This window comes from Aspergillus fischeri, genomic scaffold, assembly GCF_000149645.3.
Source record: "Aspergillus fischeri NRRL 181 1099437636264 genomic scaffold, whole genome shotgun sequence".
Classification (NCBI taxonomy): domain Eukaryota; kingdom Fungi; phylum Ascomycota; class Eurotiomycetes; order Eurotiales; family Aspergillaceae; genus Aspergillus; species Aspergillus fischeri.
This window is the reverse complement of record NW_001509762.1, coordinates 490,798-515,144: the sequence shown is the minus strand read 5'-3', so window position 1 is coordinate 515,144 and position 24,347 is coordinate 490,798. Positions and strand designations below refer to the sequence as shown.

At 50.6% G+C, this 24,347-nt stretch overlaps 9 protein-coding genes across 9 annotated transcripts, besides 1 other annotated feature; 5 read left to right on the top strand and 4 right to left on the bottom strand.

Annotated features, from left to right (window-relative positions):
- Positions 1-644: 644 nt before the first annotated feature.
- NFIA_074040 (uncharacterized protein) lies at positions 645-965 on the bottom strand (the record flags this gene model as incomplete). The annotated part of the gene is made up of 1 exon (XM_001259384.1): positions 645-965. The coding sequence occupies one exon, from the start codon at positions 963-965 to the stop codon at positions 645-647; it is 321 nt and encodes a 106-aa protein (XP_001259385.1).
- A 1,385-nt stretch (positions 966-2,350) lies between these two features.
- NFIA_074030 (YoaK family protein) lies at positions 2,351-3,228 on the top strand (the record flags this gene model as incomplete). Its single annotated transcript, XM_001259383.1, has 2 exons — positions 2,351-2,576; positions 2,627-3,228. 2 exons carry the CDS (start codon positions 2,351-2,353, stop codon positions 3,226-3,228), a joined length of 828 nt encoding a protein of 275 aa, XP_001259384.1.
- A 251-nt stretch (positions 3,229-3,479) lies between these two features.
- Positions 3,480-5,233, bottom strand: NFIA_074020 (putative MFS transporter; the record flags this gene model as incomplete). The annotated part of the gene is made up of 5 exons (XM_001259382.1): positions 3,480-3,618; positions 3,672-3,836; positions 3,901-4,595; positions 4,650-5,039; positions 5,117-5,233. 5 exons carry the CDS (start codon positions 5,231-5,233, stop codon positions 3,480-3,482), a joined length of 1,506 nt encoding a protein of 501 aa, XP_001259383.1.
- Positions 5,234-7,314: 2,081 nt separating this feature from the next.
- On the top strand, positions 7,315-7,858 carry NFIA_074010 (uncharacterized protein; the record flags this gene model as incomplete). The annotated part of the gene is made up of 2 exons (XM_001259381.1): positions 7,315-7,607; positions 7,663-7,858. The coding sequence occupies 2 exons, from the start codon at positions 7,315-7,317 to the stop codon at positions 7,856-7,858; spliced, it is 489 nt and encodes a 162-aa protein (XP_001259382.1).
- Positions 7,859-8,129: 271 nt separating this feature from the next.
- On the top strand, positions 8,130-9,320 carry NFIA_074000 (cytochrome P450; the record flags this gene model as incomplete). The annotated part of the gene is made up of 1 exon (XM_001259380.1): positions 8,130-9,320. One exon carries the CDS (start codon positions 8,130-8,132, stop codon positions 9,318-9,320), a length of 1,191 nt encoding a protein of 396 aa, XP_001259381.1.
- Positions 9,321-9,380: 60 nt separating this feature from the next.
- Positions 9,381-15,849, top strand: NFIA_073990 (putative polyketide synthase; the record flags this gene model as incomplete). Its single annotated transcript, XM_001259379.1, has 7 exons — positions 9,381-9,715; positions 9,768-9,910; positions 9,937-10,386; positions 10,440-12,589; positions 12,643-12,739; positions 12,785-12,816; positions 12,868-15,849. Coding segments are annotated over 7 exons (6,189 nt in total), but the record flags the coding sequence as incomplete, so codon positions are not given.
- Positions 15,850-16,042: 193 nt separating this feature from the next.
- NFIA_073980 (putative polyketide synthase) lies at positions 16,043-17,164 on the top strand (the record flags this gene model as incomplete). The annotated part of the gene is made up of 2 exons (XM_001259378.1): positions 16,043-16,930; positions 16,994-17,164. 2 exons carry the CDS (start codon positions 16,043-16,045, stop codon positions 17,162-17,164), a joined length of 1,059 nt encoding a protein of 352 aa, XP_001259379.1.
- A 1,318-nt stretch (positions 17,165-18,482) lies between these two features.
- NFIA_073970 (uncharacterized protein) lies at positions 18,483-19,694 on the bottom strand (the record flags this gene model as incomplete). Its single annotated transcript, XM_001259377.1, has 1 exon — positions 18,483-19,694. The coding sequence occupies one exon, from the start codon at positions 19,692-19,694 to the stop codon at positions 18,483-18,485; it is 1,212 nt and encodes a 403-aa protein (XP_001259378.1).
- A 1,594-nt stretch (positions 19,695-21,288) lies between these two features.
- Positions 21,289-21,317: a microsatellite.
- Positions 21,318-24,045: 2,728 nt separating this feature from the next.
- On the bottom strand, positions 24,046-24,237 carry NFIA_073960 (uncharacterized protein; the record flags this gene model as incomplete). Its single annotated transcript, XM_001259376.1, has 1 exon — positions 24,046-24,237. The coding sequence occupies one exon, from the start codon at positions 24,235-24,237 to the stop codon at positions 24,046-24,048; it is 192 nt and encodes a 63-aa protein (XP_001259377.1).
- Between the last annotated feature and the right edge of the window lie 110 nt (positions 24,238-24,347).

Sequence of the window (24,347 nt, the reverse complement as noted above, 5' to 3'; positions counted from 1 at the left end):
CCTAAGGTGGACTTCCTGTTGTAATGAAGCTGGATACTCTCAGGCAACGTTTGGATTCTGCCAGAATGGGATTGTGGGCGCCTGAGGCACTAAGATCCCGATCTGCTGTCAGGGGTTGCCATAGCAATCAGGCTGTCATTCTGGGTATCACCGCAGCCCCGCCATACAACGCCGTTATCAGTCAATTGCGGATTTTAATTCCTGAAGACAAGAAGTCTGTGTATTAATGGTGTTAGAAAGCCGACTAATTCGGGAAGACTGCAGAAAGCAACTCTGTTCCTCATAGTACGGCTTGCCTGCAAGCGCAGCAATACAAGCCTCGGACTTCGGTATCCACGCTGGTTAACCGCTTCTATGAGCTCTTTGAACAAACTCCTGGCGTTGAAAGACACAATCTTAGGGCGTGGTCCTCAAACTATGACCTATCGATCCGGACTACTCTTGAAGCATGACTACTAGATATGGTGAGGTATAGAGTGGTAAAGGTGATTTGATTTCGTATTTTACGGCCTCCGCGAATATGCCAAAGGCAACTCTCTCGTCCTGCAAGTGCGACGTACTAACAAGTTACACATTCTTCCTTGAGACAAGAATTCGCATGTCCTTCGTATTGAGTGACTGGAATGTGCAACGGCATCCTCGACTTAGTCAAAGTTTGCATTAGCAGCAACATAGTCATCAGCCTCGTCCTCGCCACCCTTGTGCTGCCTCATCTTTTCATAGTCGGTATACGCGGGATCAGGTACTGGGTTGCCGTCCTGGTCCATGGCGGTCTCGAAGTTCTCGACTGGCGTCCACTCCTCACCGGCATGAGTAGCCCTCGCAACCCTGGCTTGAGCCGAAGCACCCTGATCTTGCATCCGAGCCACAGCCTTCTTGTCTTGGGTGGTTTGGTTGCGCAGACGACGGGTCTGGCTGTCCCTTTCGGGGAAGCGCACAGCGCTCTCAGTTTTCGATCCTGCCATTTTTGACTGTGACCTGTGTGATCTGAAGAAGTTAATATCAGCTGGCAAGGCATTAAGTCCTCTTGCTGAAGGTCTTCTCAAGATGAAGGACGTGGGGCGAGCTAGCCGATCTTACTCACCAACAATATAATGTTATTCTGGTGCAACTTCAATCTCTCAGATTTTGTTTGAAGAACAAAGAAGTTGCCCCGATTCGTCGCTGTTATATTCGATCACACAATGGAGGTGGCGTTGATGACACGGCGATGACGCCCACACTCAGCAATATCAGCTTCTCCGCACAGAGATATCATCCGTGGCCATTCCATTTGCAGCCATCATTTGTGCCACTGATTCTCTGATATTCTCGAGGACATGTCATGACTGGCTGTTGTATGAGTGATATCATTTGACTTCATTTGGACTGGAGTCGCGTGCCTCTGCGCGATTTACTCCTGAGGGATTTGCTACGTCTTTCAAGGGATCTTGTTCCATGCACTATCGTATGAGGATGCAGCTACTGAAGCAGCTGTACCAAACACAGGATGTGTTGCTTGCAGTGAATGACCATAATGTAATTGTGTCACTGAAGTTAGTCGCCATCCCAAGGTGTCATCCTCATGTGCGCAGTCTCTCGACCATATGTGGGCAAACCGAAGGTGGTGGACTGGCCTAGATCTTTGAGACATATACTCTTCCTAATGCTCTGGATCGTGTGTAGTCAGACTGATCTCGTCCGGGGTATGCTCAATGTTTATTCTCATCTGATCTCTATTTGTCGTACGATCCAGGTTGCCTTGTTGCATTGATGCCTCGAAGCCTGACAGCACAATGAAGTCATCAATCAATAATACACTCCGTACATCACGAAGTAGGGAGATAGGCTTCAAATGAATATCCATTCATTTGCGACTCTATATTCCATCCATCTACCGAGGACCGACAACTCCCGATCGTAATATGCCCCAACCTCAGCCCTATGTATGCGGGGAGGTGGGCCCTACCCACATTGTCTCACTGGCAGCTTCTTCAGCATTTTCACGACAATGCATTGACAAATAACAATCCAGCATTAGGAGGTCATATTCGCAATCGGAGCTCTCGATGAGCACACCTGCCCTTTTATGAATAGCTTCAAGCCTAAAAATCAGGCAGCGAATATCTTGCCGATCTAGTCATAGCTGCAGGCCAGACTAGTACAGAGAGAGTATAAGACGTGTTTACTGGTCGGATATTCTCCGGTTTTCCTGTTTTCCCTATCCGCGCAAATTTTCGCCCTCGGCCAGCTCCGCCGCTGTCACTTTCGGACGATTTATATTGACGCTTGACAGCCGGCTACGGAGTGTATCACGTCCACAGCAAGGATTACAAATTCAAAAAATCGAATCTGGCTGTGCTCCGCGACAATGGCCGACAAAACCGCTGGTGCGCCTGACCTAGAAGCGCACCCCCAGCAAGTGAACCAAGTGTCGCAACAATCACAAAAGCAACGAGCGACCTTTGCTCAGCGCTGGGCGCAATCCGTCGATCCCACCTACGCGGACCTCATCTGTCTGCTCCTCGCCCTGAACACAGGCCTCTGCGACAGCAGCGCCTACAACGCCTGGTCGTGTTTCCTCGCCATGCAGACGGGTATGACTCACTCACCCAAGCATCACCTTCTCAGTTCTGACGTAGTGTAGGAAACACCATCTTCCTCGGCCTTGGCGCCTCAGGCCAACCGACCAGCAAACCCTGGGGCTGGCTCAAATCGCTGACTTCTATCGTCTCATTCTTCATCGGCGCGATGATCTTCTCGAACGTGACGCGTCGCACCGGCGCCCGCCGCCGCGGCACCCTCTTCACCTCCTTTATGGTGCAGACCATCCTGATCGTCATCGCCGTGTCGCTCATCGAGGCCGATCTGATCCCGCATACGGAGGACGACGCCGCGCTGACGGGGGGCCCGCTCTTCCTCGAGCTGATCCCGATTGCGCTGCTGGCGTTCCAGTCTGCGGGGTCGATCACGTCGAGCCGCGCGCTGGGGTATAATGAGATTCCGGCGGTTGTGCTGACGAGTGTGTATTTCGATGTTGCGTCTGATCCGAAGCTGGGGGCGGGGCCGGCGTCGAATGCGAAGCGGAATCGGAGGGTTGGAGGAGTGGTGATGTTGCTTGTTGGGGCGATTGCGGGCGGGTGGTTGAGTCGGAGCAGTGGGGGGATGCAGTCTGCTCTGTGGATGGCGGCTGGGTTCAAGTTTGTCATTGGACTGGGGTGGTTGTTTTGGAGGGCTGAAGGGAAGTAATCACTTAGTGTACATGTACCTTACATTTGGATATACCTGATACCTATATAGATAGACGCATATAGAAGTAGACTAGACTTGTCAGTGTACGTGACATGCGACAACCAATCCTCCTCAGTACCACTATGTCGTATCTGTACCCCTGAGTAAGTATCACCTCAGAGACCATCTGTCCTACACTCCTAACCTAGATAATACCAACCGACGGTAGTACCTGAAAATCTTACCTATCGAAAAAGGGATTAATGTCATCAGGTATTTCGTGCGTATGTGCTCTTCTCACGCAATCGTTCACCATAAAACCACAGGAGCAGTGGTGAAGGTATTCCAATGAAGATTGCAATGAACGCCAGTAGACTGTTTCCCCAGGCAAATCCGAGGGTAGTATATCTTTATATGTTAGTAGAGCTCTCTACACTGCGTTAGAAATGGGGAGAACCTACAAACTGGGGGCTATCAAGGGCAATGCAAACCCTAACAGACTTCGTAGAACCATGACGGCGGCCATGGCACTTGCGGCAAAAAGCTGGTATGTGTCAATGAGGTAGCTTTGGACACAAACCAACTGTACAACAGTAGAACCGGCGTAAATGGCGGCACCGATGTTACTTCTCGGGGTCAGCGATATTTTCCTACGGTAGATTGACCATCCATCCACAAGAGAATACTTACGGCATGATCCAGTGAATGCTCGGCCGGGCACTCCAACCATACCAGAAGAGTCCAATGGGGACAATGCATGCTCCTACACAGAGAATCGGCAAGCGAAATTCAGGCCGAGCCACCCCTCCATTATTAGCACGCAGTCGTTGGTAAACGCGGTCAGCAATCCGAGTCCCCAGCTGCGTTGCGATAGCCATTCCAACTGTGAGAGAAATATAGTTCAGCGATCCAATTGAGTCTGATTCATGATAGATCGTTGTCCAGACGTCCGGGAACGTAGCAACCATCAGGTATAAGATGCCATTGAGGTAAGCCAGATACAAACTCAGCACCTGGATGATGGGCTGCGTGGCTAGCAAATAGAATGGCCGGATCAAGTTCTTATGTAGCAAAGCAGTCGAGGACATGCCATCGTATTCAGTGTGGAGGTTGAAATTTCCAGTGGTCTTGCGCATGCGAGCACATTTCCTTCGTAATAGAACAGGACCGTATGTCTCACGAAGCAGGAAGAACGCGGCAAGCTGGACAACAGCGGCAGCAATTGAGACCACATAGAAGCACCACGGCCAGGACTCATACTGAACAAGGAAACCCCCGGTGATGGGACCGATAGCCGTTCCTAGGAGTGGAGCCAGGGTGAATACTGCCATGGCCTTCCATCGGTCCTGTGGAGGGAACAGGTCACTGTTCATACCGCTCCCTATCTACACAAAGCTCAGATTAGCACTAGTGACAAGAAACACATTAGAGATACATACTCCGAAAGGACCAGCGCCCCCTAACCCGGCCAGAAATCGATATGCAATAAGCTGGTTTTGCGTCTTGGCAATCCCGCAAAGAGTATTGAAGATGATATAGAAGATGTTCGCAGCGGAGAGAATCATGACTCGTCCGTACATCTCGGAGAGAGGTGAACTGACAAGGGGAATTATTGCACTACCGAGCAGGTACACGGAAAGACTCATGATGAGCAGTGTTTGGGAACGAATCTTGAGATCATCGGCGATTGCCTCCAGAGCTGGGGCAACCGTGGCCGAGGACATTGAGCTCAAGAGATTGAACAGGGACATAGGAATGAAGACCATCCATTTTCGACGCGCAGGCCAGTTCTTGGGATTCGCAGGGTCGTTGGGACCATCCCACGTCACCTACCCGACCTTCTGTTAGATTTGAAGATTGTTCCTCCTTGTATAAAGAAAATCTGCTGCCACGAAGGGAGGCTCACCAGATTTGGATCAGGGGAAGGTCTTCCAGATGAGGAAGCTCCGACAGGCTGAGACTGAATCTGAGCATTACCGTCTCCTTTCTCACCAGAAGGAGCCGATGCTGATTGAATTGCCATGCTAGCGAAGAAACGAAGAATGGATATGAACCTGTAAAGTGACCATAAAGAAGGCCGAGCTTTCGTCTGAAGTAAAAGGTCGACGAGAAAAGAATTTCCCAAATAAACCAAGGTGGTCCCTATTTGTTCGACTATCGGATATGCGACAACGTAAGGTATCGACGTGCTCTCAAAGACATCCCAGTCGACTGAGTTTCGATTGATTGGCGGCTAGAGTCTGACACCTATATAGCTCATGCCTATCATTGTTAGAGTGTTCTCAAGCATAGCTGGGTGGGGAGAGACACGGACGCTACAGATGCTTGTCTGGATGGGGCAGAGCGAAGCCTTTTCTAACCGTGATTGGCATGCTTGGAAAAGGCGAGTCATGCATCCCTGTCTAGCCGTTTAGGCTGTGATTGAGGATCGATTGGACGTTGCTGATGGTGTATCCAGTTGGAGGCGTCCACAACTTCTACATCCGCTCAGTTGTCCATCAGGAGCGCCAGAAAGCCAATAATTATCAATATCTGGATGCCCCATCGTCCATAGGGAGAAGACAAGCCAGTATCGGGCGGTCCATTTCTCGAGTTGATTCTTTGTGGCGCAGAGCAAGCACTAAAAAGTCCTCCCCTGGCTTATCTCCCGGACATTTAATACATAAATGGACCAACGCCTCGAAAGACCAGGGATTCTCTCCGTTTTCCGGCCAAGCGCCCTTCCACCCCTCTTTCGCATCTGCCATCTTCGAGGCCATGCAGCTCTAGTTCAATTTGGAGGTCCGAATTGTATATGTCCAGGCCAATCGAGACCCAGACATGATATCGATAATATCCACACCCTTTGGGATACGCCATTATCGGCCGCTTTCTGTTAGGATGCTTCGATGCTGATGCAACTGGGCTCTCCTCGCCAATGAGGAGCAGCCAACACAATGCATTGTGATGCGTTATATAAAGCAAAATATACCTATCAATGGCGGTCACTGCTGCTCCTGGAGAGGTCCCTATTGCTAGAAAATTGACAGGTCACGATGCGTTCGACTGACAGCCCGCAATGTTCCTGCTCCTTAGAGAGCACTAACACATTGCAGTTCATGCAGTGCTTGCGTACTTTTCTCAGACATCATTGTATAACATCCATTGGACCAGTTCATATCAATGCTCACTACAACACAGAGAGTGGGGGATTTCTTGTCATCCAAGGGAACTTCCAGCGGGACAACTTCCTATGGCAAAAGATTGACTTGCCGGAACTTTTGGACGACTCTCATTACGCGTATGGGAGTTGGCCTTCGAATGAGGGGCCCCTCTCACAAGGAACTGAGCTAGAGAACTTATTGGACACTTCTCGAGACGCCTTTGAAGATCTGGGCCCTGACAGCTTCATGACGACTGCGAGCTTGCTGCCATTTGAATCCTCTGCACCTTTGGACCGTATGTATCACAGCTCTTTCCAGTGCTCTTCAACAGAACTAAGGAGAGAGGACAGTCAATGATCCAGTCCCGACCACAAGTTCAAATACCTCCATTTTCTCTTTCCTCTCCGAACGTTCCTCCCAGACGAGCCAATCTGCTTGTAGCACTTCGTCACTGTTCGGAACAGATACACCATGCACTCCGTTAAACGGATTGAACACATTCGATGCCGTGCCACTTCATTATCAAAACTGTCCGCTCACGTTTCCATCTGCGATGGTTCCGGTCGACATTCGTACTCAACCGATCAACAGCAACAGTCTTACCTCGCATCATCCAGTGTCATTTAACCCGAGATCTTCATCGCGCGAGAATATAACCGTTCCACCTCCATTCCCACAAGAAGAACCAACCGTTTTCGAGGAGCTTTTGGAATTATCTCCTATTATTTCGAATTCCTCTGATGCGCTGGTCCAGTCGGTATCCCAATATATTCTTTGTGAGGACCACATCGGATGGCTGGAGTCTGAGCTCCCCCGCTGGACGAGAGAAGGATTGTGGCACGAGACGTGTCAATCCCTGTCCCCTTCTGCGGGAACATCTCGGTACCGAGACCTTGAACTGGCTTACTCTTCTGTCTGTCAGCTGGATGTGCGGATGGGTGATGATGCCATTCGAAATCGCATGGCATTGATTCGGCTTCATTTGGAGTACACAAAGACGCATCAAAGCTGGAAGAATGACTCTCGTCAAGCGACAGTAGCTTCAACCATTGGTCGGGGTGACGCAACTCGAATCATCGATACAATCTTGGAAAGTATTCACGAGGGCTGGAGAAATCTGAGTAACAAACGTCAGTCTGACTTGCGGGCCAAATTTCACGAACGGAAGAAGTACGGCAAGCGTTGGTTATTACTCGCAGACAGGCTGGGACCGGGTATATTGTTGCTTTGCTCCACGAAGATGGCCAATCTGGTGTACGTCCTTGCTATTTGAGACTGGAAGTGCCTCTGCTGATGACTCTTTGATAAGGAGAAATACGTCGGTCACGGCGAAAATGCTCGAGGACATTGCATCGCAGGTAGAAGCGTCGCAGGCGGAAACCATGCGCACCCTGGCCATCATTAATCCACTGGCCCAATGCCTGTTTAGAAACGAAGGTTACTCGGAATATGATAGTGCTGAAATTCTGCGGCAAATCCGGGATGTAGGGTCAGCGACTGTGTGATGTGTGTAAATAAGTGGCACGAGTAGGGAAATGGGTTCTACCAGCAGGGGTTGTGGATATGTCCGATTTTTTCAGCGAAGTATATGCCAGAATAGCCAACATATGCATCGTCTATCTGCGGCATTTTTGGTGAAGACTAACCAGTGGACGCGAGCCCCTCACCTGAGCACGACTAATATACGTGATATCAGGGCTTCCGCTATGAGTTATATTTAAGAGTCAGACCACTTTCACATCCCTTTCACGCAATCATCAAGGAATACCAGGCAAGATGTCGTTCCTCATGGAGAGCTCAGCTGTCGGTCAACTGTCAACTCTCAACTTCAGTAACATCCTCCAGGCTCTTCTGGGCTCAGTAAGGACTCAATTCACAACCCCAGGTGTGGAAAAGCTGACACAGAACCTACTTCTTACGCAGCTCGTCCTGTATGCCGCTCTGAACAGTCTTTCTAACATCTACCTACATCCTCTCTCTCGTTTCCCCGGCCCCAAACTCTGGCAAACCAGCTACATCTTCCGCCACATTGCCAGCATCAGAGGCACTCTCGACGTATCCATCAAGGCATTCCATGCCAAATACGGACCGGTCGTCCGCTATTCACCCGACGAACTCTCCTTTATCTCCGCAGAAGCGTGGAAGGACATCTACGGGTTCCGCGAGAACGCCCTTCCCAAAGACCCATCCTTCTACGGCCTCATCCAGCTCTCTCGGGATAAGAGCCCTAGCATCTTCACAGCAGACCAGGATCACCATCCGCGCATCCGAAAGGCTCTCTCCTACGCGTTCTCAGAAAAAGCTCTCCGCGACCAGGAGCCTTTCGTCAAACACTATGTTGATCTGCTTATACAGCGACTGCGGGGCATAGCCGACGCAGAGGACAACAGGATCGATCTTGTGGAGTGGTACAACTTTACCACGTTTGATATCATCGGCGACTTGGCCATTGGAAGATCATTCAATTGCCTCCAAGACTCCGCTTATCATTCATGGGTGGACGCATTCTGGAAGAGCATCAAGATAAGCCCCTATGCCAGGGCCATGGCATCATACACGGACGTGCAGCGGCTCCTCAGACTGTTTGCCCCGCGGGCATTGAAGGAGGCCAGACTCAGACATCTCCAGTACGTCGGTGTCCATACGGAGGAGCGGCTGGCGCGGGGAATCCTGCGCGACAAGCCAGACTTCATCTCGTATATACTCCGAAGCAAAGGAACTGCGGACGAGCTGACGGACGGTGAGGTCGAAGCAAACGTCAACTTCCTACTCCTAGCCGGTACGGAAACAACCGCGACAGCACTATCAGGGACAACGTACTACCTGCTCAAAAACCCGGAGGTGCTAAGAAAAGCAACGGCCGAAGTGCGAAGCGCGTACAACAGCGAGCCCTGTCGAGCCTTGTCCCTGGCCCAAGCATCGCGCCGAGAGGTTGAGTGTGAATTCTTATGGGATCGGTGGATCTAATGTCCATGTAAGCCGGTGCCTAGACGAAACAAATTTTCTCTCTAACAAAGAGCTTCTCAGTTCATTCTTGACTCGGCTGCTTCATTCGGACTTGGTGTCACACATTCCATCCCGCCAGCGCTCCAGGAACCAAAGCAGACGAAAACAGTGCTAGTCTTCTCAGCTGGGCATCCAGAGTCGTTGAAGCAAATTGTCAAAAATCACCAGGATTATATACTCGTGCATCCGAATCGCCTGCAGCATGTCGCTTATACCCTTGCAGAGAGAAGAGAGCACTTGAAACACAGAGCTTTCTGTGTGACTGATGGCAAAGCACCGCTCACTGAGCCTGTGGCAACAACCTGTCAGAGTCAGAGCCAAGTAGCATTTGTTTTCACCGGACAGGGCGCTCAATGGTAAACCACTGCTCCACTTATCTGTTCTGTTCAGTAGTACTGACAGGCCCAGGGTCCATATGGGAAAACAGCTGATGGCCGACTACCCGCCGTTCATGAGCAACATCCGGTCGATGGATAGGATTTTACAAAGCTTAGAACATGCCCCATCATGGTCGATCGAAGGCAAGTCTTACCATATCACCCTTTTTGCTTGTATTGTCGCTAAAGTTAATGAGCAGATGTTCTGTCCGACTGTGACGACAAATCTATCCTCGCGAAAGCGGAATACGCCCAGCCAATCTGCACTGCTCTGCAGCTGTCGCTTGTCGACCTACTTGAGACGTGGGAAATTACTCCCTCGGCAGTAGTTGGCCATTCTAGTGGTGAGATAGCCGCGGCCTATGCTGCAGGCTCTTTGACAAAGGCGGATGCCCTCACCACTGCGTTCTATCGCGGATATATCTGCAAGAAGCCACAAAAGATGGGAGGAATGGCGGCCGTTAGCCTCGGAAAGGCAGAAGTTACGCCATTCATCCTTCCAGGTGTGACAATTGCTTGCGAGAACAGTTCCTCTAGTGTCACTCTTTCGGGTGATATAGAGAGCCTGGAGAAGGTGATGGCCGACATTAAGGAGAAGAACGAGCATGCTTTTGTTCGAAGACTGCACGTGGAGATGGCATATCATTCAGGTATTTACGCCTCCCAAGTCTGACCTACGACTAATTATACTGACACTCCATAGATCACATGCGCCTTGTCGGTGACGCATATCATAACCTTATTGCGAAACATCTGGATCCTCGCCCACCCAAGGTTCCATTTTTTTCTAGCGTGCATGGCGGAAAGGTCCTTTCCAGAGCGTTCCAATTCGGGCCTCGCTACTGGCAAGAGAACCTAGAAAGACCTGTGCTATTCCGCTCGGCTGTGAATTCAATGTTAAGAGACTCACCACAGGTGGTACTTCTCGAGGTCGGTCCGCATTCGACGCTACGAGGCCCATTGCGGCAAATCTGTCAAGAAGCATCTCACTCGGTCCAATATATATCAACCTTATCGCGAGGCAAAAATGACACAGACTCATTTCTATCCGCCGTGGGCCAGCTGTACACGTTGGGCGTGACCATTAAGATTCCTCTGGAACCTATCAATGCTGCCGTATTGACAGACCTTCCGACATACCCATGGCAATACCAGCGAAGCTATTGGTCAGAAACTAGGGTCATGAAGAATTGGCGATTTCGCAAACACCTTCCTCATGACTTGCTGGGCGTCCGTACACTTGAAGGGACGGATCTGGTGCCGACATGGCGAAACGAAGTACGCATCGTAGATGTACCCTGGCTGAGGGACCATTGTGTCGGAAACGACATAATCTTTCCGGCTGCCGGTTACATTGCCATGGCGGGCGAGGCGGTTTATCAACTTGGGGATGACACTACCCGCGACTATACAGTGAAGAATGTTGATCTTCGTCAGGCACTTGTTCTACACGAGGAACAGGCAACTGAAATGGTTACGACGCTCCGTCCCCAACGCCTGACAACGAGTCTTGACAGCGATTGGTACGAATTCCAGATTGTTTCGTACGATGGTGCCGGATGGAACAAGCATTGTTCAGGACTGGTACGAAAAGGCCGCGCATCTGCCCGTCCTGCCTCAGCAACGCGAATACCCGAGACGCTTCCTAGAAAAGTTTCTTCTCCTCGATGGTACGCAACCATGGCACGAGTAGGTCTAAATTATGGGCCTCGGTTTGTGGGACTTGAGAATATTACTGCTGGTGTTACAGAGAAGAAAGCCGCGGCCGACATCATTGATCGCCCGGGAAATGAGTTCGAGTCGTTGTACGCTCTGCACCCAGCTACCCTCGACCTCGTCTTGCAAACGTGGACGGTGGCCGCATTCCAGGGTGAATACCGCGCCTTCAACCAACTATTCCTGCCAACCTTCATCGAAGAGCTATTTGTTGGTGACGGAAGAGGTAAAGAGATACGCATCAGCACCGCAACAACTGGCCGTAATGTGGCACAAGGCCAATCTTACGGTGTCGGAAACGACGGGAATCTGGTATTCCTCCTGAAGGGCTTCCGTGGCACTGCGCTAGAATCAGACGAAAGCCCCCCTGATTTGACGGCGCTATCACTACAATGGAAGCCGGACTTCTCCCTCCTTGACGCCAGTAAGCTGACACGTCCGACGTATGATGTCCGGGAACAGCTTGCCCTCGCTGAGCGGCTCTATTTGCTGTGCGCTGTGGAAGCGAACAAAACCATTCAGGGGGTCACCGCGACCCAACCGCACTTCGAGCGATATCGTAGGTGGCTCACGACGCAATGCCCCAGGTTTGAGCAGCCAGGTTACCCACTCGTCGAGGATTCGGTAGACTTAGTGAATATGTCCACCGAGGCTCGTCGTAATCTCATAACAGAGGTACTCGACAAATGTCGAGCTGCAGGATGTGGTGCAATCGCAGCAGCTGTTTGGCGCTCTTACGACCAGCTGGCAAACGTCTTCGAGGGCAAGACCGACTTCTTGGATCTGCTGATTCATGACGGCACACTATCCTCGATCTACGACTGGATGAATGATATTTGGGATGTAAGCGATTTCTTTCAACTACTCGGCCACACCCAACCTCAAATGAAGATACTCGAAATTGGAGCTGGCACAGGTGGTTTAACAGCGAAGATACTCAAACACCTCCAGTCTGAATTCGGGGAGCGACTGTATCTGCAGTACACATTTACAGACGTTTCTTCAGGATTTTTCGTTGCTGCCAAAGAAAGATTCAAGCAATACGATGCAATCGAATACAAGACGCTTGATATTTCAAGAAATCCGCTGGAACAGGGCTTCAACGCTGAGGAATATGATCTTGTCATTGCCTCGAATGTAGGTTACATTATGAGTTGACATTGTGAGCACACTCTCTGATATTAGCTCAGGTTCTTCATGCAACTCCCATTTTGCATGATACCCTTAGTCATGTACGGACGCTTCTGACGCCTCAGGGTCGTCTCTTCTTGCAAGAGCTATCTCCAAGTGAGTGTATCTTTCGGCAGCCAAATCGTTCCCAGAAGCTAACAGTGATAGTCACAAACTGCATGGTGTTTATAATGGTTAGTATTATGGCCCTCACTTCCCTTACCGCAGATAATTAACATTGGTAGGGTCTCTTCTCTGGCTGGTGGCTCGGCGAGGCAGACGGCCGTATCGAAGGACCATTCCTACCTCCAGAGGAATGGGACACCAGACTGCGTGCCGCAGGCTTCAGTGGATGCGAGACGGTCACATTTGACAACGAGAGACCTTATCATATCAATGCCAACATTGTCGCCAGACCCGCCATGCATTTTGAGTATCAGAAGCAAGTCAGCCTTCTTTCTGGCCAATCCCAGATTCATCCACTTGCGCTTCAGTTGGAAATATTGCTATGCGACAAGGGCTACAGTCCTCAACACTACCAATGGGGCTCAGAAGAGCAACCGCCTGCTGACCAAGACCTGATTTCCTTCGTGGACCTCGACGGACCCCTCCTGAAAGATCCCACTGACAAGGATTGGGACCTTCTACTACAAACGATTCAGTCTCTGCAAGAAGCTTCTGTGCTTTGGCTTACTCCACCGGCACAAATCAACGCGAAGGATCCGCACGCAGCCTTGATTCTCGGAGTGGCAAGGACCATCCGGTCTGAGCTGGATATGCCACTAGCGACTTTAGAGCTTGAGAACATCGGCACTCCCGAGGCAGCAGATGCAGCTCTGAACGTCTTCCGAAGAGTGCAAAGGTGCAAAGATGAAATGGCTGAATTAGATCCAGACATGGAATTTGCCTGGGTAAACGGGGCAGTGCACATTGGACGCTTCCACTGGTACCCTATCCCAAGCGCCTTGAAGGCCACTGCTGCGCCGCCAGACACCAAAGCCCTGACGATCAGCAAACGAGGTCTTTTGCAGACCCTTCACTGGAGTGGACGGTCTCTTCCGGAGCTCCCTGCAGACCAAGTCCAGGTTGAAATGAAGGCAGTTGGGTTAAACTTCACAGACGTGCTCATTGCCATGGGTGTAATCAACAGTGTCGATGCTCTCGGGGACGGGTATAACACCTTTGGTTTGGAAGGCGCTGGCTACGTCAGCAAAGTCGGCACTGACGTCGATCATGTCAAGCCAGGGGATAAGGTGATGCTGATCGGGACGAATTCGACCGGTATTGCTACCCAAGTGCAACGGCCTGGAGGCTTTGTACTGCCGATACCCGACCATCTCAGCTTCGAGGACGCGGCAACCATGCCGGCCGTCTATGTCACCGTGCTTCTGGGGCTGTTTGACAAGGCGCATCTCGCCAAGGGTCAGTCTATTCTGATTCACGCTGCTGCAGGGGGCATTGGTATAGCGGCCATCAATGTTGCTCGGTGGATAGGGGCGGATATCTACTGCACCGTGGGCTCAGAAGAAAAAGCCGAGTTCCTGGTCAAAGAGTTTGGAATCCCGCGTAATCGAATCTTCCATTCCCGCGACACCAGTTTCCGTGATGATTTGATGGCGGCTACTGATGGTGTTGGGGTTGACTGTGTGCTGAACTCTGTATCCGGTGAGCTGCTTCACACCTCGTGGGAGTGTGTAGCCTCCTCCGGATGCATGGTGGAGATTGGCAAGCGCGACATGATCGGACGAGGTCAATTGGCTCTGGGCAAGTTCGAAGACAATCGCACGTTCATAGGCGCCGATTTGTCGCGGTACACCGTTTTCAACAAGCCTGCCGTCGCTCGATTGATGAGGATGATGCTGGATCTGTATATCGATGGTCACATCGCGCCTGTCCAGCCAATCACGTTATTTGACGCCGAGAGTGTCGAAAGTGCCTTTCGCTACATGCAACAAGGTATTCACATTGGAAAGGTCGTGATCAGGTTCCCCGACGCCGAAAGTTCACTTCCATGGGCTCCTACAATCTCCAAACCCTCGTTCCGCGGCGACCGATGCTACCTCCTGGTCGGTGGCATGGGTGGTCTTGGGCAAGCTATTGCTACGTGGATGGCAACGCACGGCGCCAAGCACCTAATCTTCCTTTCACGATCAGCCGGAAAGACGGACGACGATCAGGCCTTCATTCATGAGCTCAATCTAATGGGTTGCGCCGTGCAGGCATGGGCAGGCGATGTCGCCGATCCTCTCGTGGTGCATAACGCCATCGAGCAAGCGCCCATGCCTATTGCAGGCGTGATGCAGATGGCCATGGTCCTCCGCGACATCGGGGTCATGGATATGGACCTCGAGACCTACCAGGCCACGATCCGGCCCAAGGTCGACGGAACCTGGAACCTGCACAACGCAGTTCCCAACGACGAACTAGACTTCTTCGTCCTCTTCTCCTCCGTCTGCGGCATGGTCGGCTACTACGGACAAGCAAACTACGCTGCTGCAAACACCTTCCTGGACGCCTTCGTCCAGTACCGTCACGAGCGCGGTCTCCGGGCATCGGTCATGGACATCGGCGCCGTCAACGACGTGGGCTACATCAGCCGCACACCGGCAGCCAAGGACGCCATGCTAGCCAGCGCCGGCCGTCTCATTACAGAACAAGACTTCCTCGACACGCTCCAGCTGACCATCGCGCGGTCCTCGCAAGCTCCGATCTCATCCCCAGCAGCTTCCCCACAGTCGGGGACCACAGGCCTGCAGTTCCAGAACCCAAGCCAAGTGACTCAAGCCCTCGAATGCCGACTGCCCATCATGCACCCGCAGAACAATATCATTTGGAAACGTGACCCGCGCATGTCCATCTACCGCAACATCGAGACCGTTGCGGGTGATAATGAAGCAACGACCAGCGGAATCAAGCCGTTCCTATCGACTGTCAATGCTGACCCAAGCCAGTTGGATCAGCCTGCTGCGGCGGAGTTCTTGGCAGGTGAAGTCCGGGACCGCGTGGCGACTTTCCTGATGCGCAGGGAGGACGAGGAGCCCCTAGACCTAGGGCTAACTCTGTCCGCGGCCGGCGTAGATTCCCTGGTGGCCATCGAGGTGCGGAACTGGTGGAAGCAGAATTTAGGAGTGGAGGTGTCCGTACTGGAATTAATGAACGGGGGCAGTATGCTTCGACTAGGAGAATTAGCGGCCAAGAGGCTGCGGGAGAAATTGGGCAATAGATGATCCACGGTACTTAGGCTAGAGGTAGTCAATATTGACATGCAGTGTGCCGGCAGTTAGTGATTCTGCTAGTTTATATAAAGCAGCTTGTTCCCAACTCTTCCTCATCTTTCTTGACTACTTGTCGTACTCACCACACCCTGTGCTCCTGGTCAGAATCATCATCAGAAACGCACCAACCACGAAGAAGGCCAAGATGTCTCGATTCGACCCCTTCACCCTCATCGACGTCCCCTACCGGTTCATCAATAACCACCCCCTCCAGGCCACTTTCCTTATTTCCAATACCCTCTTTTCACCCCTGGCTCCCGAAGAACCCAGAAACCGTCCCGTGATAGTCCGCTTTCACGGCGGCGGCTTCATCGTCGGCCACCGTACTTACGAACCCTGGTTCGCACACTGGCTCCTCGACATTGCACAGGCCCACGAGGCCATCATTATCACGCCAGACTACCGACTCCTTCCTGAGTCCAACGGCGCCGATATCCTGAGCGACATCGCGCATTTCTGGCAATGGATGCAGACTAACATGTTGGAGCTCGCTTCGGAGAGTGACTGGCCTTTTTCCTTGGATCTGACACGCACACTTTGTTGCGGGGAGAGCGCCGGAGGCTATCTGGCTGTTTACTCGGCATTGCACCTCCGATCGATGGTTTCTGTGATTACAAACACCTCCCTCTCCGAGGAGAAACAGGAGCACGTGAAGGCGATCGTTGATATTCGAGCGGTGATATCCATTTCCGCACCGCTGGACACCAATGCCCCTGAGCTGAGGGTCCCACGTCCGCGGACGTTTATCGGCACTCGGCCGCCGCCGCCACGAGAGGCAGAGGCGCGGATCAGGACGTATATCAAGAATATCCCACCCGGGGCGATTCGGACGGGATCCAAGCCCACGGCGGAGATGTGGGAGCTGGTACTATGTGTGTCGCAGCAGTCGTATCTGCCGCGCTTATTCGGTGTTAAAGGAAATGGACAGAAGGCTGCATTGAGTGGGATTATGGAGAGTCTAGAGAAGTGGAAGGAGGAGCGAAGCGAGGGTTTGCCGGCCCTGTGGATTGTTCATGGCAGTGGGGATACGATGGTAAGTTTAACGTCAACCCTGCCGTTGTGGAGCAGTCCATATCCATCATCTGATCTGACACAGATTCCCCCGGTGTGTTCGACGGGATTTGTAAAGCGGTTGCGGGAGGTGTTACCGAGTGTTCCCGTAAAGTTGGACGTGCTGCCAGGAGAGCATTTGTTCGATGTCGATATTACCATGGAGGAGGAGTGGGTGACAATGGGAAGAGGCTTTCTGGAGCACTACTGGCCCTGACTGTTGCCTATGCAAACGCAGCAATCAGTCGAACGTTCCCTCAGAATATCTAATCATCCGTAGATTAGGAAATAAAATTGTTACCATCGTGCCTGCCTTCAACAGAGCACCACATACAAGGAGCAGCTGTGACTGAGGAAGCGGCCAGTTCTTCGCGATAGCATGAAGAGGAAAGAAAGGTGCCTCGTAGATTTTTGAACGATGTTATTACCTACCTCGGTAACCTTAAGTTACATAGTAGCGTCTGGTAATACTCGACATAGCCTGTAATAACCGTGCATGCATGCAATAGCCTCGGAAACGGGGAATTCGCCCGACGCGGCCTAAGTCTACCCCTGCAGTCTGGCGGACTGGACTAGCACGAGCAGAGCAAGAATAGCAGCAAATCTAGGGAGGGGTAGACAAGGCGCTACAGTCTGAGGGGTAAATGCCAACGAGCACTAAGAATGATGATCCCTGCGGCGATGCAGGCCACATCATATCACATCGTGTCATTTCACATGGTTGGCGCATGAACTGGCCTGTCCTTCTTAGGTTGGTCTGTCAGATGACATCAGATTTAGAGGCTACATGGACGTTAGTATGTGGATATGGAGGGGTAAGACTGAGCCTACGACTAAGCCTAAGACTACTTTGGTATATTTCCGGATGATTACTACGGAAATATGATGGTATCAAGGATGCTAGGGAGAACTGCCAAGTGATAAAGTGTAATTCAAGTCTATCGGTACGATGGTAGTTGGTGTCTATGACGCGGGTCTTGACGCAAAGAGCAGAAAACAAACAAAGGAAAGGCCAGACCAGACATGCGCAGTAAGGAATGAATAAAACCAACCGTGCCCGAGACAGCAGAGAGAACGCAAAATGGTATCATCGGAGAGAAGTGAAAAAAGCAAAGACTCCAACTTGCGTAGAGAAATGCAAACGACTCCCGCGCCGGACAAGAGCAAAAGCACATACCCGTCCCAGGAATGAGTCAGAGAGAAACAAGGTCAAAAAAGGGCGCCAGAAACCGATGAGATGATTCGCGCTGATAGCGTCGGCATGGGGTGTTTGATGCCGCTTGTAGGTCGGGAAAGAGGTATCAGAACCGCAAACGAGCAAATCCAGTGCCAAACCAAACGCGCTCAAAATGCATCCGACATGTTTGGAAAAAAAGGATTAAACCTGGCAGAAGGCGTGAAGGAAGAAGACTCTTCGCCTGCGCTTGCGAACAGACAACGATCATTAGATGTAGAGCAGCAGAAACAAAGCAAAAGAAAACAAAACACAAACTTTTGTATACCGGTCGACGCAAATAGGGAGAATGTAGGTCGGGCTAAGCAGACGACGGTCTTCGGAGGATCTCTTCGCAGTTTGCATCAAACCGCATGTTCCACACCCGGATGCTATTCATCAATTTCTCCGTGTTCTCCAACTCGCGGTCGCGACCGAAAATCGACTCGACGAATTCACAGCCAGCATTGCGGCCCATCGAGACGGGGCCCTTGCCACCGTTCTCCCGCTTGGCTGCCTTCCACATGAACTGCTCACATGTGCGCAGCAGCTTCTTGAACCGCACCCACAGGCGTTCGCCACTCTCCAAGAAATCCTCCACAATCTCCTGCGCCTCGGGTCGTTTGATTCGATCCAAACACTCGTCCGCTCGCTTCACCTTACCCGCCAGCTTGATCAGAAGCAACCACAAGTCACCCGCCACGTCGGCCATGGGGGTCGAGGCACCGTGGTGGAAAACTGTCCAGTCATAGATCCACTTGCCCAGCGAGTTCGCATCGAAAACACTTCCCAACAGAATGATAGGCGCCTCGGTCGGGTCCCAGTTCTTGATCGAATAGCCCGGCGGAATTCCGGCACGGGCGGCGTCCTCCTCGGTCGCCTTGGGTGGTGCCTTGGGGGTGGCGGACGGCTTGGGCTTGGACGGGGTGCGCGTGGAGGTCGACTGGCGGCGCGCCCGCGATCGCTTGGGGGAATCCTGGTCATCGTACGCGGGGACCTGAGGAGAGGAGAAATAAGGATCAGCGGGTGGCCTTGCCTTGCGTTGAGACGACGACGGCTGGCGACGCGGCTGGGCGTAACTGTCCCGTTTGGGCGTAACGGGCGGTCGGTCATCGAACACATCATCAACCACATCCACGAAGATGGAGGGGCGACATTGTGCCGACGCATACGGTGTCTCATGGAAATGATAACCGGTCTTGTCCCAGAGGCCGGTCGCGCTGGACCTGGCCCGGGGACGACGACAGGATGAATAACCACCAGAGAAAGCACTTACATTCTCGTGCTTGCGTGGCGGCGTGCCATATTCCGGCATCGCTTCATAGAAGCTCTGGCCATAGCCGGAATGCCATGCTCCTGACTCCCTGGGGGCGGCGTAGCTGGCCTTGCGATTGTGGCGCTTCGACGTGCCTCGAGGAGAAACGTAGGGATTCGCAAATTGTGTCGCGTAGTAGGCGTAGTGAGGAGACGTGGGAGGAGAGTTCATGTAATCGAACGAGGACCACCCAGGTGGTGGTGAAGCGTAGTGATACATTATCGCCAGAGCATGGAAAATCGAGGCGCTAATAAACCGTGGCCACGAATGAATATAAACGCTTGTAAATAGTGATTTCAAAGCAAATAGCAAAAAGTCTCGCGATCAGAGAAACAGCTCAACAGACGACTGGAAACAAAAACAACCCAGAGTATATTGTACAGGATATCGTTCGAAGCAAGCCGATCGACGCCGGTGATGAAACGAGATAGCGAACACCGCAAGACCTAAAGATGAGGACCGTCACCGCGGTACGGTTTGCAGGGGAGAGGAGGGTTGAAATTGTGTTTGCTGAGAGTGCATTTGAGCGTCGTCGGTTGACCGATCGCTGAGTCAAGGGGCTATGTATTCCTTTTCGTCGTCACCGAGCTTCACACACAACTCTCTCAGTGTGGTGAGAATTCCAGCTGAGCGATATTCCCAGATATTATACCTAGAATACCGAATCGTCTAGTGGCGAGTTCGAGTTTCTAATGATGCTAGTCCTCGGCACCTGACCCAAGAACTATTCAGAGGTTATTTTGTCACCGAAAGGACAACGTGGAGGATAAATATAAACCCAAGTAGGGCGGATAGGTTTTGGTGCAAAGGGGGGTTTCGATGGGATATCGCTTGGTTTTGTAAGAATCAAGGCACCGGCCGTGGCATTAACAACGAAATATGCGGGTGTGGTGGGGCTGTATCTCTCAGGTATTGGGGGTTAATGAGGTAATAACCTATGTACTTCGTAATCTTCGTCTTACTGTACTTCGGCTCAACTTGTTTTTTAATTTTTAGTTATTTTACGATTGGGCGCGAGGCGAGAAAAGAAGATCAGAATTCTTGACTGGATCCAACTTGACATTTCTGGGCCCAACCACAGTGGCTGAGGGAAAGGGAAAAGGGGCGCCTATCTGTTCTATGAATCTCGTCCAGCTGTGGGTTTCTGATGCTTTTATATCGTATGCTTGGGATTTGATAGTTTTATATGCAGGGTCAGCTACGTAATGATTTCTTCCAGAGTGCCATCGAGTCATCCTACATCATCGCCTTTCTAGGTGCGTTCGAGTCATCTTGATTCCTGATATTGTTGGGCATCGTATATCGTTAGTATTCTGAGGGGCTAAAATGTCGCTTCTCCTAGCAAGAGAGGACAGGGTTCGGCTCGAAGTTAGGCCTTCAATCAACCAGTCAATATGGATGTTCCACCATCGCAGCATCATAAGAGTCATTCTGACTCATCTACTTGGTAGTTTTGTCTTTTGTAGTTCATATGATACCTATATCAACGGCATCTTCATGTGCTTCTTCCCCTGCCTACCACTGGAGCCTGAAGTCGCAACCTATATGAGTCAATCCTACTATTGCCACTGTGGCTCAGCTGATTGTGATCACGGTGCCATTGGAGAAGATACAGCTGAATACTTGGAACTCTAGATCTACTTATAGATAGACTCGTTCAGATGGTGACCTTAGAGCTGCATCAGGGCCTCGAGTGGCTGCAACATGCTGCATGCTATGCTCAGCCTTGGGTGGACGATAGGAATGGTAATCATCCTCGTGCAACGCGACACAAGATAATAGGAAGTAACTATCTACTGCATACAAAATATATCCAATGTCCAATGTCCAATGTCCAATGTCAATATAAGGTACTGGAATATGATGGGTTGTCCCATGGATTTCCTACGGGTCACTCCCGAGCGCTATCCATGGTTCAGCTTCAGTATAGATAGCAGACTATTTTCTTTGATGGTTGCTTGATTAGAATTTTGCTCTCGAGTGGAGCCATATGGCAAATTTTTTTAATCCTGATTACTGACGACAGCCTTTGTAGCTTGTACAAAGTACGACAACTTATTGGGCAACAGGCGACAGGCAGCAGGTGGTCGATGGGCTTTACCGCTGCGACCAGCTGGGCAGCAACCCGGCAACGGAAATGGGCAGACCGCAACTTGGTTAGTATCAGGTTGATCAGAACGAACAGCAGGAGAGAAAAAGTCTTTTTTTAAAAAAAAAAGGTTTGACTCGGTTTCAGTTGAAGGGGAAAAAATAATCTATCCGGATCCAGGCTATTGGGTAGATAGTGGTAGATAGGACAGTACATGTGACTCGTCCGCACTCAAAAATATACAATATTGCACCTGAAAATGTTGCACTTGCGCTGCACAGGCACAGCTGATCTCAGCTGCCTTGCGACCAGCTTATTCGACAACAGGAATTGAAAGTCTTCTAGAAGATTTCCCAATAGTCAGATTAACTGGCTTGAGATGTGTAAACTAAGTATGAAAGAAGAAAAGAAAATCAGAGGCCACTATTGATATAGACAATTCCCGCGCACCAATAGGAGGCATCTATTTACCATCCTCTTGAGATAAATCCAGAGCCAAAATTAATCCAGACTGGGCCGAGACCCCTGAAGCCCAGGCAGGATATTTCTTCAATCTCGGTCTGATAGCTCAAGGACAGGCTTTTTGACGTCGTACAGGGCGTCAAGTTTCCATGTGCAAGAAGATGAGTGCAGCTTCACATTGCTGATCAATTCCACGAACCTAGTTGAAGGAATATCACACTCTTGAAGTAACCAATTCATAAGCATTGAATGCAGCGAGTCAGACCGAGACCCGCTAAGACCTTGTAGCGTCGGCGCCAACGGCTCAAGTGCAGATGGATGTCATCATTCGAAGGAACGGAACTTGACTAGCACACGGAGTATGGAGGAGACTCCACTTCCTTAGCTTCATCCAGGATCCAACAGGATCCAGTTATCCAGTCTAGTCGACGGAATACAGAACCAGAGATTCATTCCATCTCGGAATTAATCTGTGGGTGAAAACAAGACGACTTACAAGTACCATGCACTTGAGTTCTCTCCGATAGAGGTGCAGGACAGTTCTTCCCGTCTAGGTAGGCAGGCAGCGACAGAAATATCAGAGCCCCGTAGGAAATGCAATACACTGCGAGTTTCCTACCAGTCAGACAGACAGACAGAATTTTCACCATCCCTTGCTTGTTACAGGGTTAAACGACTAGAGACATTAATATAACTGACTCTTCCTTTGCTCGATAGTACTCGGTATTATGATTTGGAATCCCGCTGGTGAACAATAATGTGTGGTTGTATAGCTTATACTCCCCTTGTTATGCACACGGCCCAGGTCCTGGTCATAACTACACATGGCTGGTAATCCATGTATCGAAAGTACCAGGCTGTACCAGCTTGTACGAGGTTGTTCTATTGTACTTGAGTTCTTCACGGCGGCAGTCCTGCATACTCCATCACATTTTTCAGCAATCCAAGTTCTGACGAATTTAATGGACACTCAGTTCTTGGCTTTGTGTGTTTATTATTTTTTCAGTAAGTGAGATAGTTGTTTGGATTTGGAATTCTTCTTGTATGTATTTGTTGCTCTTGTTTGAAACACAGCGCGTCGGAATGAGCTTACAGGAATTCCAGAATGGGACTGCGCGTTGGTGTATCTAGGGCTGCAGTGTTGCCCTTGCCCTATGCCCTACGCAATGTTTCAAAGAATGTGAGATCATCCTCCAAATTAGGAAGCATTGACGTTTTACTCCCATCCCATAATGAATTAGATACTGGATAAGTCTTTTTGTGGCTTAATACTTAAGAAAAATGGTCGAGACAAAATATTGACTTAAGTATCACTAGGCAAAAGTGGAGATAGATATATCTCTCTTTAGTACTCCGTAAAGCACGGCGAGTCATTGATGCGGAGAATGATGAGATGTGGATATCATAAAGCATTCAGGGTCACTGCTACCTCTCCCTGTGAGCTCAATCTATCATAAGGGAGTTGTTAGTGATATGAAGAATCAGTGATGTCACAAAAAGTAGAAAAGTCTAAGTAACTTACCCTGATACGTCTAGGGAAGTATGTCAAAACAGCTCTATTCACCTCAATTCCAGCTTCAAAGCATGGACATTGCAGAGCAGCATCTATGATCTGGATTCCTTCATTACTCATACCGCAAAGCAAGCCCACTGGTAAAGCAAGAGGGAAGTATAAGTCATGCTTGCTTAGGCGTTGCTGGCATGTGATAATGAAACTAAAAGGTAATCAATGGCAAGAAACGCTTTTCATAATCTGTCTTGAAAGTATCAGATGAGGAAGAAACGAATGATCTGAATTAGCCAGAGGACTTCTCCTTACCCAGAGACTTGACTGCAAAGAGACGCCGTGAGTTGAAATCTCATCTGCAGACTCCAATGCTAATCATCATATCTCGCAAGTACACGGCCTCGAAGCCCGTACGCTTCTGCGTAATGACACCTCGTACATGCGCTGTGGTCTGCCGCACGGGACAAAGCCACACCGGGTACTTGCCGAAGGATAGTCATCGAGGTGGTCCATCAACTGTCTTGCAGCTGCGTAGGGCACGGAAGTCTTGGATAGTGCGCTCCTTCACGAGCCTGCTCCAGAGGCTGAAGAGGAAAGTAGTTGCTGACATGCATGCAGAACCAGGCGCCAGTAGGATGCGTAAATGTCTGCATCTGAACCGCCGCAAGTAGCGGCACGACTTGGATCGTCCGCGCAGATGACATCCTTGGGTTTGCTGAACAAATCCTCTTTATGTATTGGTACGCTGCGTAGGAGTGAGCTCCTCAATTTTGCGTACGGGCTCATTTATACTGTCGAGTAGTCTCATATGTCT